At 43.9% G+C, this 18,363-nt stretch overlaps 1 protein-coding gene across 8 annotated transcripts in view; it reads left to right on the plus strand.

The window, feature by feature from the left end:
* Window positions 1-18,363, plus strand: part of MBTD1 (mbt domain containing 1) — a 131,951-nt gene that overhangs the window by 85,337 nt on the left and 28,251 nt on the right. For 7 of the 8 annotated variants that reach the window (XM_033960511.1, XM_033960510.1, XM_033960516.1 and 4 more), the window contains 3 exons: window positions 1,038-1,120; window positions 10,557-10,791; window positions 16,382-16,459. In XM_033960511.1, the coding sequence (XP_033816402.1) occupies window positions 1,038-1,120; window positions 10,557-10,791; window positions 16,382-16,459 (396 nt within the window). Of the gene's footprint in view, window positions 1-1,037; window positions 1,121-10,556; window positions 10,792-16,381; window positions 16,460-17,827; window positions 17,888-18,363 lie in introns of all 8 variants that reach the window. The other variant, XM_033960517.1, reaches the window with a different exon arrangement.

The following is an 18,363-nucleotide window of genomic DNA, read 5'->3' on the forward strand; positions in this document are numbered from 1 at the left end:
ACTCATTGTGGATAGCCTGAAAACCTGACTGGCTGGGTGATCACTGAGGACCGGGTCTAGAGGTCAGTGGGACAAGGACCCTACTTTCTTCTGGTTCTTGATTGAAAATGGTTCCATGACTTCGAGCAATAGTCTTGTGATATTTGTGGTAGTGCTGCAAGACTACTGCTAGAGGTCGTGGCAGCCATTTTCAATCAGGAGCCACGAGGGGCAGGAGTAAATGGGGTTCATTCCTGTCCTCTCAACCACTAGACCTTCAGATCAATTAAGGTAGGTCCAGGGGAAGAGGAGGGATCTGGAGACTGTTGAGGGGAATCTGAGCTTGTTGGGGTGGGTAGGGAGTGTAAGCTCCTCTTATGCAGTTCCTGGCCAATATTTAACTTAAAAAATTAAAGATCGCCACTGGCTGAATATTGATCAGACAGTGTTTTAATCCCATCATTGGAAGGACAGTCCATATCTACTACTATTAATCATTTCTATAGTGCTACTAGACATACGCAACATCTAGTGGAATCAAGCCATTGCATGTCCTAAATACAGCCATCCGGCGTCACCTTTCAGTGGTGACTGAGCCCCCTTCCCTCTCCATAAAAATCTGTGGCGTGACAGGAGGATCAGACTTAGCTAGTATTGCAACAGAGGAGGTGGCTTACTAATTTTAACCCCAAAACTGATCTGATACAGTCTGGGAAATGGCTCTAAACTTTGTAGCGGTCTTTAATAAAGCACAATTCCATGGTCCTGGCAAGTACTTTTGCTCTATTCGGTTGCTTAAATGTGTGAAAATAGGGCTCAAGTAACGAGCAGTGGATGGTTCCTACTTACTGAACTAACTTTGGGGAGCTTAGTGCTCTTTATCAGGTCAATGAGGAAGAAGGGCTGTCAAATTAGCTTTAAATAGCACAGAGCTAGCCAGGCATGAGGTGGTCTGTTTTGAAAAAAGTCTCAACCAGGTTCCTGCCTGGGAGTGACACTATGTGTGAGCATGCCCACATAAAAGATTCCAGTTTAATGTCTTCTCCCACATTTTGCAGGTTACACAAAGCTCCCATTTAAGTGGTTTGACTACCTCAGGGAAACGGGCTCCATTGCAGCACCTGTAAAGCTTTTTAATAAGGTAAATTTTAAGTCTGCACATCTTGTGGTTTTATTTTTCATGGGTTTACGCAAGTTACTTTGCATATGCCTTCAGTCTTTGCCATCCTGCTCCTGTGTTACTTGTCAATTCTTTTGGTTTTAATCGAATTGTTTGTGCAGATTAGCTATGTAGCTCAGCATCTATCCTCTCTAAGGGTTCTCCACCTCGAGATATATGGTGATTTTTGCAGGGGGGCAGTGTCTCCAAATAGGTTAATTTTGCATCTACCGTGACAGTACTGAACCTCACTCCTAAGCCAGGGTATGTTGTATAAGATCTCAGTCTTTCAAATGTTATCACTAATGCTCGCAGATTTTAGTTATAAATAGGAGACCATGTTTTTAATTCTCTGTAATAAACATGCACTTCAGTCAAGCAGGAGAATTCAGACACACTTTGTAGTAGGGATAGGCAGCCCACATTCTGAATGTGGCCTGCCATTGAATTTTTTGCAGCCCACAAAACTATGGGAAGTATATATTTACCAGAGGTTTGGTGATTTTAAATACTGTATTTTGCAAATATTTTCAGAATAACCAGACTAGCAGTTTGTTTCCTTTGTTTTTAGCTAATTTTTACTTACATATTAATCACAGGTCTCTGAGGCTTTTAATATCCGGTTCCAACATTATGTAATGTTTTGACCCACTATTGATAATACTGAATTCCAGCGGTACTCTTGTATAAAAAGGTTACCCACATCTGCTGTATGGTGACATCATGGTCGGAGCCTTTGTGGGAGAGCTCTTATCCGGCACTTAGACGGACACGACCTGATGAGAGCCAGCCAACATGGATTCAGGAAAGGGAACCTACTTCAATTTTTTGAGACAGTGAACAGACAAATTGATAATGGAGAACCGTTGGATATTATATACTTGGATTTTCAGAAAGCGTTCGATAAAGTTCCACATGTAAGACTTCTCAGGAAACTGCAAGGCCATGGAATAGAAGGAGATATACTAATAATAATAATAATAATTTATTGCTTATATACCGCCAAAGTAGTTCGAGGCGGTTTACAATAAAGAAGAGCTGGACATACAGCGAAAAAACAATGAACTCTTTGAGTACATGAATATTTGTACAGAGTATGGTAGCATTCTAGATGCGGGTTTAAAGTAAAAGTAATTCGAGGCGATTTACAACAGGAAGAGCAGGTCATACAGTGAGGGAATAAGCAGTGAAGACTTTAGGAATTCTTGGTCAATAGGAAGTAGATCAAGGCGATTTACAATAAGAGGGATAGGTCATACAGTGAGGGATAAGCAGTGAAGACTTTAGGAATTCTTGGTCACAAATCGGTTGAACAGGTTGGTTTTAACAAGTTTTCTGAAGTTGAGGTAGGATGAGGAGTGCATGATGATGCTGCTTAACCAGTCGTTCTGTAGACTTGCTTGGAAGGCAAGCGTTCTGTCAAGGAATCTTTTGTATCGGCAGGTTTTTATTGTAGGATGGCTAAACATGCGTTTTCTGCGTGTAGGCCTGGTGGAGCAGTCTAGTTTAAAGTGGGAGACCAGGTACAGAGGGGCCAAACCGAGAATGGATTTGTAACAGAGACAGGCGAATTTGAACAATACTCTTGCCTCCAGGGGCAACCAGTGGAGTTTTTGGTAGTAGGGGGTTATGTGTTCCCATTTCTTTAGGCCGAAAATCAGTTGCACAGCTGAGTTTTGTATGATTCGGAGTCTTTGAATAGTTTTCTTGAGAGACCCCAGATAAATAATATTGCAATAGTCGAGTAGGTTTAAGATGGAGGATTGCACCAGTAAGCGGAATGATGTTGTGTCGAAGTACTTTCTGATGGTTCTTAGTTTCCATAGTGTCAAGAAGCCTTTTCTGATTAGTAGCTCTGAGTGCACATCTAGAGTGAGATGGCGGTCCAGTGTCACTCCCAGGATTTTTATGGTATCGACAATGGGGAAGTTCTGTCCATTCAGGGTTAGGGTTAGGGTTTGATTTTGTCGTTTGGGCTTGCCTGGAAGAATTTGGTTTTTTCGGGGTTGAGCTTCAGTTTGAACTCTGTCATCCATGTTTCGATTTGTTTTAGAGTTAGTGCTAGATGAGTCTTCGTCTCAGGGGTCAGGCTTGTTAGGGGCAGGACTATGATGATGTCAGCAGCATAAATGTAGAATTTGATTTTTAATTTTTGCATTAGATTAGCCAGTGGGGCTAGGTAAATGATGAATAGAGTGGATAGGCAAATGGCTGGAGAACAGAAGGCAGAAAGTGGGCATAAATGGGAAGTTCTCAGACTGGGAGAATGTGACTAGCGGTGTGCCCCAGGGCTCGGTACTTGGGCCCATCTTATTTAATATTTTCATCAATGACCTAGAGGATGGAACATCCAGTGAGATCATCAAGTTTGCAGATGACACAAAGCTATGCCGGGCAATCAAATCACAGAAGGACAGTGAGGAACTCCAGAGCGACTTGAGTCGATTGGAGAAATGGGCAGATAAATGGCAGATGAAGTTTAATGTGGAAAAATGCAAAGTGATGCACTTAGGCAGAAAGAATAAGGAATACAAGTATAGTATGTCAGGTGCAACTCTGGGAAAAACCAAACAGGAAAAGGACCTGGGTTTATTAATTGATAGGACCCTGAAGCCATTGGCGCAATGCGCGGCAGCAGCGAAGAACGCAAATAGAATGCTAGGCATGATAAAGAAGGGAATCACAAGTAGATCAGAGAAAGTAATAATGCCGCTTTATAGAGTGATGGTCAGGCCACACTTGGAATACTGCATCCAACATTGGTCTCCATACCTAAAGAAGGATATAAAACTGCTGGAGAGGGTGCAGAGACCAGCAACGAAGCTAATAAAAGGTATGGAGAACTTGGAATACGAGGAACGACTAAAGAGACTGGGATTGTTCTCCCTTGACTGCGAGGGGATATGATCGAGACTTTCAAAATACTGAAAGGAATCGACAAAATAGAGCAGGAAAAAAAATTATTTACAATGTCCAATGTGACACGGACAAGAGGACATGGACTGAACCTAAGGAGGGACAAATTCAGAACAAATATCAGGAAGTTCTGTTTCACGCAATGAGTGATGGACACCTGGAATGATCTCCCAGAAGAGGTAATTGCGGAATCCACTGTTCTAGGATTTAAGGGTAAACTAGATGTACATCTCCTTATGAGTGGCATAAAGTGATACGGGTAAGGGTAAACTAGATGCACATCTCCTTATGAGAAGCTTAGAGTGATATGGGGACTAAAACTATGCCAGGGTACACCTGGCGGGGCCTCCGTGTGTGCGGATCACCGGATTTGATGGACCTAGGGTCTGATCCGGAGATGGCAATTCTTATGTTCTCTGAACCTGCTTTGGGGTTCCCACAGTGCTACCTGACTTCTCCACCTCTAATTCATCTACTTTTGTATCCGGATATGTTCTTCCCCTCTTCTCAATGCCATTCAAATTGACAAAAAACAACTGGGGGAAAAAAATCCACAAAAAGAAATTGAAACTAGAGCAAGAGGAAAACAAATCACCACAGCATACTTATAAAAGCTTTGGCTATGGCCATGGTATTGCTTTCATTCCTCTCACCTGATTTGTGCTGGACCCAGTTCAAATATATCAAGAAAGACAACTAAGGCTACTACACAAAATGTTGCTCTGCCATAATTCTTGAAGCAGTTTTCTTACCAGAGTTCCAAGGGATGCAGAGCCAAGACTTCCATTCCACTAACCATCCCACTCAAGCGTGGAGATGGATATGTGTCCCGCTCAAGGTTGTTAGGTACCATTGACTCAAGTTCAAGTCCTAGGGACTTGATGAGTTAAAGATCCAAAAAGAAGTTGGTCAAGTGCAAGTCCAATGAGGTTCTCCAGCATCATCCCATGGTAGTTTTCAACATATCCAGCCACCTAGTTGCAGGTCACCTTCATTGCCTAGTTCCTTCGATCTTCCCAAACATGATGTCCTTCTCCAGTGATCTCTTCTAACAGTGTGACCAAAATAAGATAGTTTTCCAAAACAGATTTGTTTGTTCTCCTGGCAGTCCATGGCACACATAGAATCCTTCAGCACCAGAGTTCAAATGAGTCAATTCTCTTTCTGTTTTGTTTCTGTAATGTCCAGCTTTCGCATCCGTAAATTGACCACTAAAAAAGAGTGCATGGTCGAGTCTGATCTTGTTTTAACTGTTATTTCCTTGCCTGTAAATATCTTATCAAGAGCCTTCATTTTAGAGCAGCCAATTGCTATTCTAAGATTTAGTTTCTTCCTTGTGTACTAGTGCTGCCCGATTCACGATTCGAATCGGTTCGTTTTTGTGAAAAACCAGACTCACCGATTCAGCCCCGATTGAAGTTCATTATTTTTTTTTATCGCCGGCCGCCAAACTCATTCCCATCTAATGTAACTTCCGGTTTTGCGAAACCGGTAGTTATATCAGAAGAAACGAAAGGACATGGGAGCGTTGAGGGGGGAGCGAGCAGACCTCGTGCACTGGACCTCAGAAGCAAACGGTATTTTTTGCTGGCTCTCTCTCCACATTTCTCCTCTCTTCCCCGCGATTCCACATCCAGTCGAGTAAGTATATGAACCAGCAGGGGGGGCTGAGAATCTTCATGGAGGACTGAGAATCAGCAGGGGGGCTGAGAATCAGCATGGGGGGGCTGAGAATCGGCAGGGGGGCTGGTGAGTCTTGGCTGGGGATGGAAGCTGGGAATCGGAAGGGGGGCTGGTGAGTCTGGGGGGCTGGGGATGGAAGCTGGGAATTGGCAGGGGGGCTGGTGAGTGGGGGGCTGGGGATGGAAGCTGGGAATTTTTGATATGATATTGCCTTGGTTAAATAAAATGTTTAAACTTAAAAAGCTGTGTCATTAACAGGGAATCGAATCAAATCGAAAAATCGATTCAACAGGGTGAATTGAATCGAAATATTTTTCTCTGAATCGGGCAGCACTATTGTGTACCAAAGAACCCAAAAGATTAAAACTCTTTACAACTTTATTCTGTTGCCTTATGTCTTCTTTACTTGTCAGTGAGCATTGTGTCATCTGCATAACATAGGTTGTTTATATTTCGACCACCAACTTTAAAACCAACGCTCTTTTTCTAAATTTGCTTTTCTGAATATAGCTTCACCGTAAAGATTAAACAAATAAGGTGATGAAATGCATCCTTGCCTTACACTATGTTTTATTGAGAACAAAACAGTGTTACCATATTCAGTTTTCAATGCAGCTTCTTGATTTTCTTAGAGGCTCTTTATCAGCTGATCTACCTGGACAGTCTCCACTCCCACTATGTAGGAAGCCGAGATGTCCAGAAGTTGAGTCTCTTCCCAAGTCATGAGCAGAGAAGCCTCCTGTGCCACCAGATGACTCTTGGTTCCCCCCCTGATTATTGGCATAAGCCACTGCCATGGCATTGTCCAAAAGAACCCAAACCGAATTGCCCTTCAGCAACGTCTCGAATGCTAGCAACGCCAACTGGATGGCTCTGGTCTCCAGAACATTGATGGACCAGGACACCTCCTCCAGAGACCAGCTGCCCTGAGCCGAGCAACTGAGACATTGAGCTCCCCAACCAAGGAGACTGGTGTCCGTGATAAGCACTGTCCACTGAGGATGATCAAAACAGTCCCTGCACCAGACTGTAGCCACCAGCAGAGGCTGCAATGAACTCCCCAGAGTGGAACGGGAAAGTCCAGATCATGCATCTGAGGAGACCAGTGCTGAAGCAGAGCACTGCTGAAGTGGGCGCATGTGAGCCTGAGCCTACCTGACCACGTCCAGGGAGGCTACCATCGACCCCAAGACCTGTAGAAAATCCTGCACCCGAGGACACCGACAATCCATCACGAAGTGAATCTGCGACTGCAACTTGCACACTCGGGCCTCTGGAAGAAATACTCTCCCTAGGCAGGCCCAAATCAGAGCATGCAGGTAGGCCTCCATCAGATTGAGAGAAGTCAGAAACTCCCCAGGCTGGACCACCAGAATGACATCTCAAGATCTCCATGCGAAAAGACGGAACCTGGAGCGCCCTGTTGACACTTTTCAAATCCAAAATGGGCCAAAAAGACTCCTCTTTCTTGTGCACCACAAAGAAAATAGAATACCTGCTGGTGCGAACCTCCCAAGGGGACATTGGGACCACCACTTTGAGGTCGAGCAATCTTTGCAGCGTTTGATGAAAATCCCACTTCTTCCAAACCATCTGACAATGAGAAGAGAGGAACAATCTGACAAGGACGGGAAAACTCCAGAGCATAACCGTCCCAAATCACTTCAGGACTCACTGATCCATTGTGATCTCGGCCCACCCCTGGTAAAATTCCCGCAACCAGGCTCTCACCCAGCACCAGGGGAAGGGCCCGCAAGGAGTCATTGGGCCAGACGGGCGGTGGAGGAGCCTCCGGAGGAGTCACAACCCCGCAGCAGGCACCCCGAAAGGTCTGCATGCGCTGAAAGAAACGGCCACTGGAAGGAAAAAAAGTGGGGCCCCCCCCCCCGACCAGGGTGGTATCGACAAAAATCATTCAAACACCCCCGGGCGAGGACAGTCCTCATGAAGACGGGGCACCTTTGAGTCAATCAAGGCCTGAGCCAGTTTGTCCAACTCTTCGCTAAATAGGAAAAAGCCTTGAAAAGGAAATTTCCTAAGCTTAGCCTTAGACGCCACATCCGCCGACCCCAGAACCACAGGGTACGGCGAGCAGCCACTCCGAGAGCCATAGACTTGGCCGAAGCCCGCAACAGATCATACATGGCATCCAAAAGATAAGAAGCGCCAAGCTCAATGTTAGCCACCTCCTGATCCACCAAGGACCTGTCATCAGATTCGCAATCAAGAACACGCTCAGACCACCGGAAACAAGCCTGGGCCACCAGACCGCCATAAATCGCTGCCTGGACCACCAAGTCAGCTACGTCAAACTTTGCTTCAGAAGAGACTCCAACGTACGATCCTGAGAGTCCCACAAGGCCGAACCACCTTTAACTGGCACCATATGCCTGCACACGATAGCCGAAACCACCACATTCACCACAGGAATCAGGGTGCATCTGGCGACTTCCACAGCGCATGTACCACATCCTGAATATCCTGATGCATAGGAAAAGAACAGGGGTTCTTTCACGTCCTCCTTAAAGCGCAAAACTGACAAAACCTGAAGAATAAACTCCTGAAGCTCTTCCTGGTGAAAAAGCGCAGTACCGACGAGTCCTTGCCAGTCGGTGTCTCCAACAACACATATGCCTTGCCAGTCAGTGTCTCCGACAAACACACATCAGCGTCATCCATTCCCTCCCTGAGAGGATTTTTGAGGTCCAACAAGAGATCCAAGTCCTCATCAGGAGAAAATGCATCTCCAAACAAAAAATCCTCATCCCACGAAACCCACGGCCACTTGGATGAAGATGGGGGATTGGCCAGAGCCGTCACTGAGTGGGGCCAAACAAGGGTAGATGCAGAAGGCAAAAGCCCCCCCCCCTGAAAAACCAGAGACCCCCGGAAAGAAACAGGACCCCCGGCCGCCTGCAAGTATGCCCTGTACATGGTCAAAACAAAATCTGGGGCAAACCAGGACTCACTATCAAGGCAGGAGAGCAGAAACCTGTTCTTGTCTCTCTAAGACAGGGGGAAGGTCACCTGAGGCTACAGACAAGATGGCAGAGCTTCCCGCCAAAACCTACCGAAAAACCTCCCCAGAGGCCTGCAGTGGCAAAGAGGCCTGAACAGACCCAGCCGCTAAAGCAGGTAAGCTGGTAGTCGCTAAAAGGGAGTCCCCAGCACTATCGGTGGTAAGGGAAACCTCCTTTCACTGACTGTTGGCGGTAGGGGAAGCCCGGGCTTCCCCACTGCCTGCTGCCGAAGAGCGGTTCACACGCGAAGGGGAACCCTGCTCACCGTTACCCCAAGTTGACGAGGATTCCCCTTTGCAGCAGCCGGTGCACTTTGTGCACACGCCAGCCACATCGACCACGCGCCTGAAGTACAATGAGTACTTTTTAAGCTTCTTAAAATGCTAGTTAGCAATAAATATGAATTAAAGGCAATTAAACACTTCCCTTCAGACCGGAACTGCCTCAGGACTTTTTTTTTTTCCCAACACAACTTTAATATAATTTGAACAGATCCCACTGGCTCTCAAAGCCATATGCCTTGCCGGTATTTGGTGGCAGTCTTACAGCTGAGGCACCTCTAAAAAAAATTGGGAGAGGTGGGGGAAATGGGGGGAGGAACTTGACCAGTCAAGTTTGGCACCCCCAAGGTCGGACAGTCCCCCAAAAGGGACCCCCAAGTTCAATCTGGCACCACAACCAGGGACCAGAAGGCCACTAACCAAAATCCAGCAGCCCTAAAAATAAACCAGGGAAAAACTGCACAGGCTTACCACCTTCACCTGCTGGAGACTGAGAGCAGACTGATTGTACTTGGGACTGCACAGCCAGTTTGTGTCTCAGTCTCCACCTGCTGGTCGAGGTGAGCTATAACCCTTCAGTTTCTGTGCCGGTCTGGAGGGTCGATAAAGAATAGCTTGTTGCTTCTGTAAACATTTTTTTAAATTAAAGTACTTGGTTTAACTTAATGATTCCTGCTGCACGTCTATCAGCCATAACTAGTAATTCACTCGTATGAGAGCTAGGAATGTGCATTTCTTAGTATGTGCCAAATGGATTTAACGTACACTAACCAACAAATTAGTTGCATTGATTAGCATGCATTAAAAAGTACTATTAAAACAAATATACAGTAGAGTCTCAGTTAATCGGGACTCACATAACTGGCAAAAAAATCACCGATGAGGGAAAAAAATATCCCCGAATAATCAGCAGCAGCGGTCCTGAGTCACAAACTCTCCTCCCCTCAAGCCCCGAAGAACTACAAATGGCAGCAGTCCTGAACCACGATCCCCACCTCCCTCCCGACACTGGCCGCAAGCAACATGTTTTGAGGCTGCCTCCTGCTGACCGCTGTGCTTTGGGTAAGGAAGAGGGAGGGAGCGAGGGGGTTTGCAGCTCAGGATCACCACCTGCTTCTGCCACTAAGGGGCTTGAGGGAAGGAGGAAGGCTTAGTGGCTCAGGACCACTGCCATGCTGATGTTTTGGAGCAGGAGGGGGCTGGGATTGAGAGCGTGTTAGATAAGGTTTCTAACACACTTTCAATTAACCAGAAAAACAGTTATCTGGTATCCACGAATAACTGAGATTCTACTGTATAAAACAAGCCTAAAAAATATACACTCCCAAATCATAAAGGTGTGGGATAAAAACAGAAGCTAGCCACATTTGTTCACCTGCACACTTTCTGAGAGCTGTTTTTTAAGTACAACTTGTTGTTGCTGTCGAACACTTGGGGTGTCTGAGGCTACATTTACTGCCATTCCAGCACAAACGGATTCATTTTTGTCTGTTTCTGTATTTTGCTGTGGCATTGTAGGAGGTTCCTAACCACGGCTTTCGTGTTGGAATGAAACTGGAAGCCGTAGACCTCATGGAACCACGACTAGTCTGTGTAGCCACGGTAACTCGCATTATCCATCGTCTGCTACGGATCCACTTTGATGGCTGGGAAGATGAATATGACCAGTGGGTAGATTGTGAGTCTTCAGACCTCTATCCTGTTGGCTGGTGCCAGTTAACTGGGTACCAGCTACAGCCCCCAGCGCCACCAAGTAAGTTGTGGATAAATAACTGACATAAATATTTCATTCTGTCAAATGAGGCATATTTTAATGGAAGTTTTAGTGCATGCAAATTAATATCACTCTTGGAATTTTTAAACCTGCTATAGAGGTGGTGAATATTCCATTAGCTTTAAAGTCCTTACTCTTATTTTTTCATACTGGATTGTCCTTTCCCTTTTTTTTTTTTTTTCTTTCTCTTGAGATAGATAATAATAATAAAACTTTATTTTTGTATACCGCCATACCCCGAAGAGTTCTAGGCGGTTCACATTAGTTAAACAGAGAATTACAGGTGGTTACATATCAAATTGATCATAGAGTTGCGAACAGCAAGGAGAGAAGTAGGGGGAAGAGGAGGGAGACGGGGGAGGGGAGTAGATCAGAAGGGGGGGAAGGAGGAGGATTGAAGAGGGGCATTAAGGGTCTTGGTCTCGGAATAGGTGAGTTTTGAGTAATTTTCTTAAGTCGAGGTAGTTGTGGGCCTTGACCATTTGGGCTAGCCAAGGGTTTAGTTTGGTGGCTTGGAAGGCATAGGTTTTGTCATAGATAGATAAATATCAAGACTTTCTGGAAAACTTTTTGATAAATCAGGTCCCATGCTTAATAACATACATGAGGCTTTGCAATACACACTGTGATAACAAGCCCTGGGCTTTCATTTGTGTCAGGTTAGAATAAAAACTTGTATTGAAAAATTTTGCACTGTAACATTGACAAATTTAACCTGTAAAATGTATATTAGCATTAAATCCCTAGTATGTGTCGAGTTAGGGGATCCAGGGGTACAATTAGAGGGTTACTATACAGCACAAAATGCTTTAGAGTACTAGATCACTACAGTTCATTGACCTGGGGGGCCGCCGCGGGAGCGGATTGCTGGGCATGTTGGACCTATGGTCTGACTCGGCAGAGGCAATGCTTATGTGCTTATGTTAGGATAAAAACTTGAATGGAAAAACTTTGCACTGTAACTATGGCAAATTGCAACCTGTAAACTGCATATTTTGTATATTGGTATTGTATCCCTAGGATAAAAACTTGTACTATAACTATGACAAATTGTAGCCTGTTAACTGTATATTATGCATGAACATAAGAATTGCCGCTGCTGGGTCAGACCAGTGGTCCATCGTGCCTGGCAGTCTGCTCACGCGGCAGCCCTTAGGTCAAAGACCAGTGCTCTAGCTGAGACTAGCCTTACCTGTGTACATTCTGGTTTAGCAGGAACTTGTCTAACTTTGTCTTGAATCCCTGGAGTGGTCTGGCTTTCTACCACTCTCTGGGTGAAGAAGAACTTCTTTACATTTGTACAGAATCTATCCCCTTTTAACTTTAGAGAGTGCCCTCTCGTTCTCTCTACCTTGGAGAGGGTGAACAACCTGTCTTTATCTACTAAGTCTATTCCCTTCATTATCTTGAATGTTTCGATCGTGTCCCCTCTCAGTCTCCTCTTTTCAAGGGAGAAGAGGCCCAGTTTCTCTAATCTCTCACTGTACGGCAACTCCTCCAGCCCCTTAACCATTTTAGCTGCTCTTCTCTGGACCCTTTCGAGTAGTACTATGTCATTCTTCATGTACGGTGACCAGTGCTGGACGCAGTACTCCAGGTGAGGGCATACGTTTGTACGGAAACTATCCCCTTTCAACTTTAGAGAGTGCCCTCTCGTTCTCTCTACCTTGGAGAGGGTGAACAACCTGTCCTTATCTACTAAGTCTATTCCCTGTTTCGATCATGTCCCCTCTCAGTCTCCTCTTTTCAAGAGAGAAGAGGCCCAGTTTCTCTAATCTCTCGCCGTACGGCAACTCCTCCAGCCCCTTAACCATTTTAGTCGCTCTTCTCTGGACCCTTTTGAGTAATATTGTGTCTTTCTTCATGTACGGCGACCAGTGCTGGACGCAGTATTCCAAGTGAGGGCATACCCTGGCCCTGTACAGCAGCATGATAACCTTCTCTGATCTGTTCGTGATCCCCTTCTTAATCATTCCTAGCATTCTGTTCGCCCTTTTCACCGCCACCATACATTGCGCAGATGGCTTCATTGACTTGCCGACCAGTACTCCCAAGTCTCTTTCCTGGGGGATCTCTCCAAGTACTGCACAGGACATCCTGTATTCGTGTATAAGATTTTTGTTACCGACATACATCACCTTACACTTATCCACGTTAAACCTCATTTGTCATGTCGCGGTCCATTTCTCGAGCGTGTTTATGTCACGTTGGAGGTCTTCACAATCCTCTTGTGTCTTAACTACTCTAACTTCGTATCGTTTGCAAATTTAATCACCTCACTCCAGGTCATTTATAAATCCGTTGAAGAGCACGAATCCAAGCACTGAACCCTGCGGCACTCCACTCGTGATGCTTTTCCAGTCTGAGTATTGTCCATTTACCCCCACTCTCCATTTCCTATCAGCCAGCCAGTTTTTAATCCATGTGAATATTTCACCCTCGATTCCATGGCTCGCAATTTTTCAAAGTAGTCGTTCATGCGGAACCTTGTCGAATGCCTTCTGAAAATCCAGATATATAATGTCGACCGGGTCACCCTTGTCTATCTGCCTGTTTACTCCCTCGAAGAAGTGCAGCAAGTTCGTCAAGCAAGATCTTCCTTTGCTGAAGCCGTGCTGGCTAGTCCTCATCAGATTGTGTCCTTCAAGGTGATCAATTATGCGGTCCTTTATCAGTGCCTCTACCATCTTTCCCAGTACTGAGGTCAGACTCACTGATCTGTAGTTTCCCAGATTTCCCTTCGAATCTTTTTTGAGTCTTCTGGAATCCTTCCTGATTTGATCGACAGATTGGCTATTAGTTGAAGCAGTTCAGCTATAGCCCCTTTCAGTTCCTTGATTACCCTCGGATGGATGCCATCCGATCCCAGGGATTTATTGTTTTTAAGCCTATCAATCTGCCTGCATACCTCTTCTAAACTGACCGCCAACCCTGTCAGTTTCCCGTCTTCATTTCCTGCGTATAGCCTGTCGTCTTCTGGTATGTTGTGTATATCTTCTTCAGTAAATACAGACGCAAAAAATGTGTTTAGTTTGTCGGCGATGGCATTGTCCTCCTTTAGCATTCCCTTTATTCCATGGTCATCCAACGGCCCTACCGCTTCCTTCGCGGGTTGTTTCCCCTTAATATATAGAAAGAACGGATTGAAGTTTTATTGCCTCCTTGGCTATTTTTGCCTCATAGTCTCTTTTGGCCCCTCTTACCGCCTTATGGCACCTGCTTTGATGTTGTTTGTGCTTTTTCCAGTTTTTGTCCATTTTTGACCTTTTCCATTCTTTAAACAAAGTCTTCTTGTCTCTGATCGCTTCCTTCACTGCTACAGTGAGCCACGCTGGTTCTTTTTCCTCTTGGATCCCTTGTTGATACGCTTGCTCTAGTGTTTTACAGTGCTTATCCTCTTCTTAATCTTCTTCCCCACCATAAGTCTCATCCCTTCGTAATTCCCTTTATGGAAGTTTAGTGCCGTGGCCGACGTTCTGGTCCGATGTTTTGCCCCTGTGTCCAGGTCGAAGCAGATCATATTGTGATCACTGCTTCCCAGCGTCCCTTCTACTTCTACACCTTGCGCCGGTCCTCATAGTCCATTTAGAATTAAGTCCAGAATTGTATTTCCTCTCGTATTTTCCTTGACAAGTTGTTCCAGGAAGCAATCGCCTACAGCAACCAGGAACTTGGTCTCTCTACTGCAGCCAGAGGTGCCTAGATTCCATTCTATCCCTGGATAATTGAAGTCACCCATGATAACTGAGTTGCCTCCCTTACAGTTGCATTTAATCTCGTCCATCATTTCTCCATCAATTTCTTCAGACTGCCCGGGGGGGGGGGGGGGTTCAGTAGTAGATGCTGATCTTCGTTTCCGTTCCATTTGTTCCCGGAATTTTGACCCATAGAGACTCTACCTTATTTTTAGTTTATGGCGTGTTCTCTCCGGTAGACTCAATTCCCTCTTTGACCTACTCTGTCTCTGTGGTATAGTTTGTATCCCGGTAGCACAGTGTCCCAGACATTTTCCTCGTTCCACCATGTTTCCGTGATGCCGATGATGTCTGAGCTCTTTGGGGAGGACAGAATAGAAAACAAATTATGTTAAATTTATTTATTTAAAGGTCCTCTTAGGAGGCAATTTTCAAGGTGTCTGGATAATGTGTACCAGCAGACCTGCGTATTTATTTTCAGAAACTCCCCATCGGGTATGCTTTGTACAGCACCTAGGTTGAAATTTTTCATAAAGGCGGTTGATAAACCTCAAATGAATAAATAAAACATTTGTAATCCGGCATTAAAGAAGAGAAAAATAAACATGTTAAAGTATGAAATCCCTACAAGCACTGTTCTTTCCTTGCCCTTTTTTCATGGATCGGGGAGTAAAGAACATACACTGTTATAAAACGTGTCTCCTTTTTAGCCACATGCATTTGTACAATTTTTGGGTTTTTTGGTGTGTAGACATTTTTTTCCCTCCTGAAAAAATCTTGCCTTCCATAAGCATGTGTCATTTTAAGATCAATTGTATCATATATAATGTACAGAGCAATTATGTCGCTATCATTTTCAGATCTTCCTCAAATATAAGTCAGGAAGACCCTTCAAAATACTTTTATAGTTTGCTTTACAATCGCAGTGTTCTTTACTAAATGTATTTGCATGCAATATTGGGTATTGTACAGGTGTGGCAAGAGGACCCCAAATGTGTCTTAAGTGAGGTAAGCAGTTCTGCAGAGCAGCTATGGAAGCAGTGACCTTGTGGTCAGATTGCTTGTCATAAAGCACTTACAAGTTTCATTTAATATTTGTGGCTTATCATCCCCTTGACCTTGTAGCCTTCTCTGAGATTGTCCATCTTATTTCACTGTACATAATCACTAGTTTATCCAGCTTATCCAAATTCCTCCTCATGTTCAACACACTTTCTAGTCCAGTCAAAGTATGTTGTAGTAAAAGACATTATCAAAATCTGTGAATCTGTGTCATAGCCCTAAATGTCAGACTTCAAACCCACTGGAGCAGAACTTAGCAACAGCATTTAATATTTTCATTTAATTATGATGCAGCATTCTCACTTTCAGATTGCAGAATACAGTCAGTCCTCGGGTTAAGAACAAGTTACATTTTTAAAGCTGTTCTTAAGTCGAACCTGTAGATTTTAAGATTCTTGCTGCTTCCCTCTGCTCCCAGCTGACAAAAGAGCCAACTGTCCTTACCAGTGTTCCCTCTAAGGTACAGTATGCACAGCCACACATTGTTCTTAATGTGGTCATGCGTCATTCCTGGATCTGCTACAGGAGAAGTATAGGAGTCTTTGCCCCTGGAAGTACTGCTCAGTGAAATCAAATGAAGCTGTAACCCCATTCTTAAGTATGAGTCATACTTAAGTCAGAAATATCAAAGAAGAGACAAGTTAATTTAATCATGTATTTTTTAATGAGTATAATTTATGGGCAGACTGGATGAACCGTTCAGGTCTTTATCTGCCGTCATTTACTATGTTAGATGTTTGTAACTCGGAGACTGCCTGTAATGGAATACATAATAAACTGATCTTTTCTTTTTTTTTCTACATGTTTTTCAGCTACGAGAGAGGTCCCATCTACTGTATCAAAGCAGAAGAAAAAAGCTAAGTCACAGCAGTACAAAGGACATAAGAAAAGTGAGTCAAAAGATGTGCTTGTGTGCATTTGTTTGGGTCTTAAAAAATTCACAATGGATTTTGTTAACCTGGTTTCATTTATTTTACTGGTATAATACTAAATGTTCTTTGTGCTTGCAAGCTACAAAGTGCCAAATTGTACCATTCTAACAGTAAAACTTAAAATTTATAGAAAATGACAACTTAAAAGCATGCTAATACCTGAAGTACCTCTGTGATTTGTGGAAAGAGAATTTGTGCGAGTTCTGTTTAACTTTTCTGGTACGAACAGTCATATGTTCCACCATCAAACTATATTTTCTGAGTTATATATCACCTAAACTGTTCAAGACTAATAATGAATTTCTGAGGGTGAAAAGAAAGACTCTTAAGGAGAGAGACATGATAGAACCACAAAAACAAATCTTCCAGGTCAAAATGATATGCATTTATTTGTCATTTGCTTCCCATTTCACCAAAGATAAAAGCACGGCCATGTCATTGACCACTTATAAAAATTAGTTTGCTACCATTGCACCGCTGGAAATGCAGAGTTCACGTTCATGTGGTGCTGGCAGAATTTCAACAAGTTTCCATGATTGCTGCATGTATATTCTCTATGTTTAGCATGGGATTTCTTCACATGCTATTGCATTACTCTTGCATTGTTGGTATGGAGGGTTTTGCTCCATCGTGACCAGCAGCGAGGGCTCACTGCTAGTTCTCCAAGTTTTGTTTGGGTTGGACTAGAGGAAAATTAAGCTGTGATGTTAGAAATTCAACTTACAAGGTTGATAGGCAGTGAAGATGTTCTTTTCTGTTCTGTATAATGGAGCACCAGAAAGAAAGCTGTGCGGTTGGAGGATTGACGCAGCTTTCCAGTGTTATTATTTTACTTTATCCGTATATGTGCAGCAACATTGTACTTGAAATAGTGTAGTAAGTGCTTTCTGATTTAGGAGGTTTGGTTGCACATTTCTACAAGAGAAGTGTGTGGCTTGTGTCCCATATATTGTGACTTGGTGTAGGAAGAGCTGGGAAGGGCATCAATGGGAACGCCACTAACTTGGAACATGAGGACGTTACTGGCCAGACTTCACAATAGATATCCTGCAAACAACGGGATGGTTGAATGGGCTGGAGTGAGCTTAGATGGCAACTTCAGCAGTTGGAACCTAGGACAATACCAGGTGGACTTTAGTCTGTGGCCCAGAAATATCAAAGAAGAGACAAGTTAATTTAATCATGTATTTTTTAATGAGTATAACTTATGGGCAAACTGGATGGACCGTTCAGGTCTTTATCTGCCATCATTTACTATGTTACTTGCAGTTTAATTAGTGGCATGTTCCCAATCAAACACACTATAAAGCACAACTTTTTTCATAGGTTCAGGATATGCTCTATAAAGGACCAGGCCATCTTCTCCCAAGTGCAGCATCTCCTAATGTAGGTTTGATTTACTTTCACTAGTTCTGGTGTTAGTTATGTTAGCATGCAGAATTGGGGGGGGGAAGGGTCCCTCCTTTTCCCATCCCTTTTGGGAAGAGAACAGTAGGGGAGGCATATTCATAATTGGTTGGTTGTAACAGTGATGTCATTCCTATATCCTTTACTGTGCATGCAAAATTCTCCTTTTCACTTTATTATTCACAGAAATTCATCCATTTCTATGCCTATCACTATTGTTTCCGCTATGAATTTAGGATTGATCACATGTGTATTTGGTATGCTTGCTAGGTTGGTACTTACTGTGCCTGTAGAATATATAGGATGTCTTTGGCATCTAGTAAATATGTTCATTTGAAAATGGTGTGGACAAGCAACTGTTATCTTTGGTCACTGAGCATTGATTATCATTCTATTCAGGTTGGGTTTGTAGTAGTGCAAGTTTGGTAAAAGCCTGTATTAATCGGGGATATGTG

This window comes from Geotrypetes seraphini, chromosome 10 (assembly GCF_902459505.1).
Source record: "Geotrypetes seraphini chromosome 10, aGeoSer1.1, whole genome shotgun sequence".
NCBI classification, from domain to species: domain Eukaryota; kingdom Metazoa; phylum Chordata; class Amphibia; order Gymnophiona; family Dermophiidae; genus Geotrypetes; species Geotrypetes seraphini.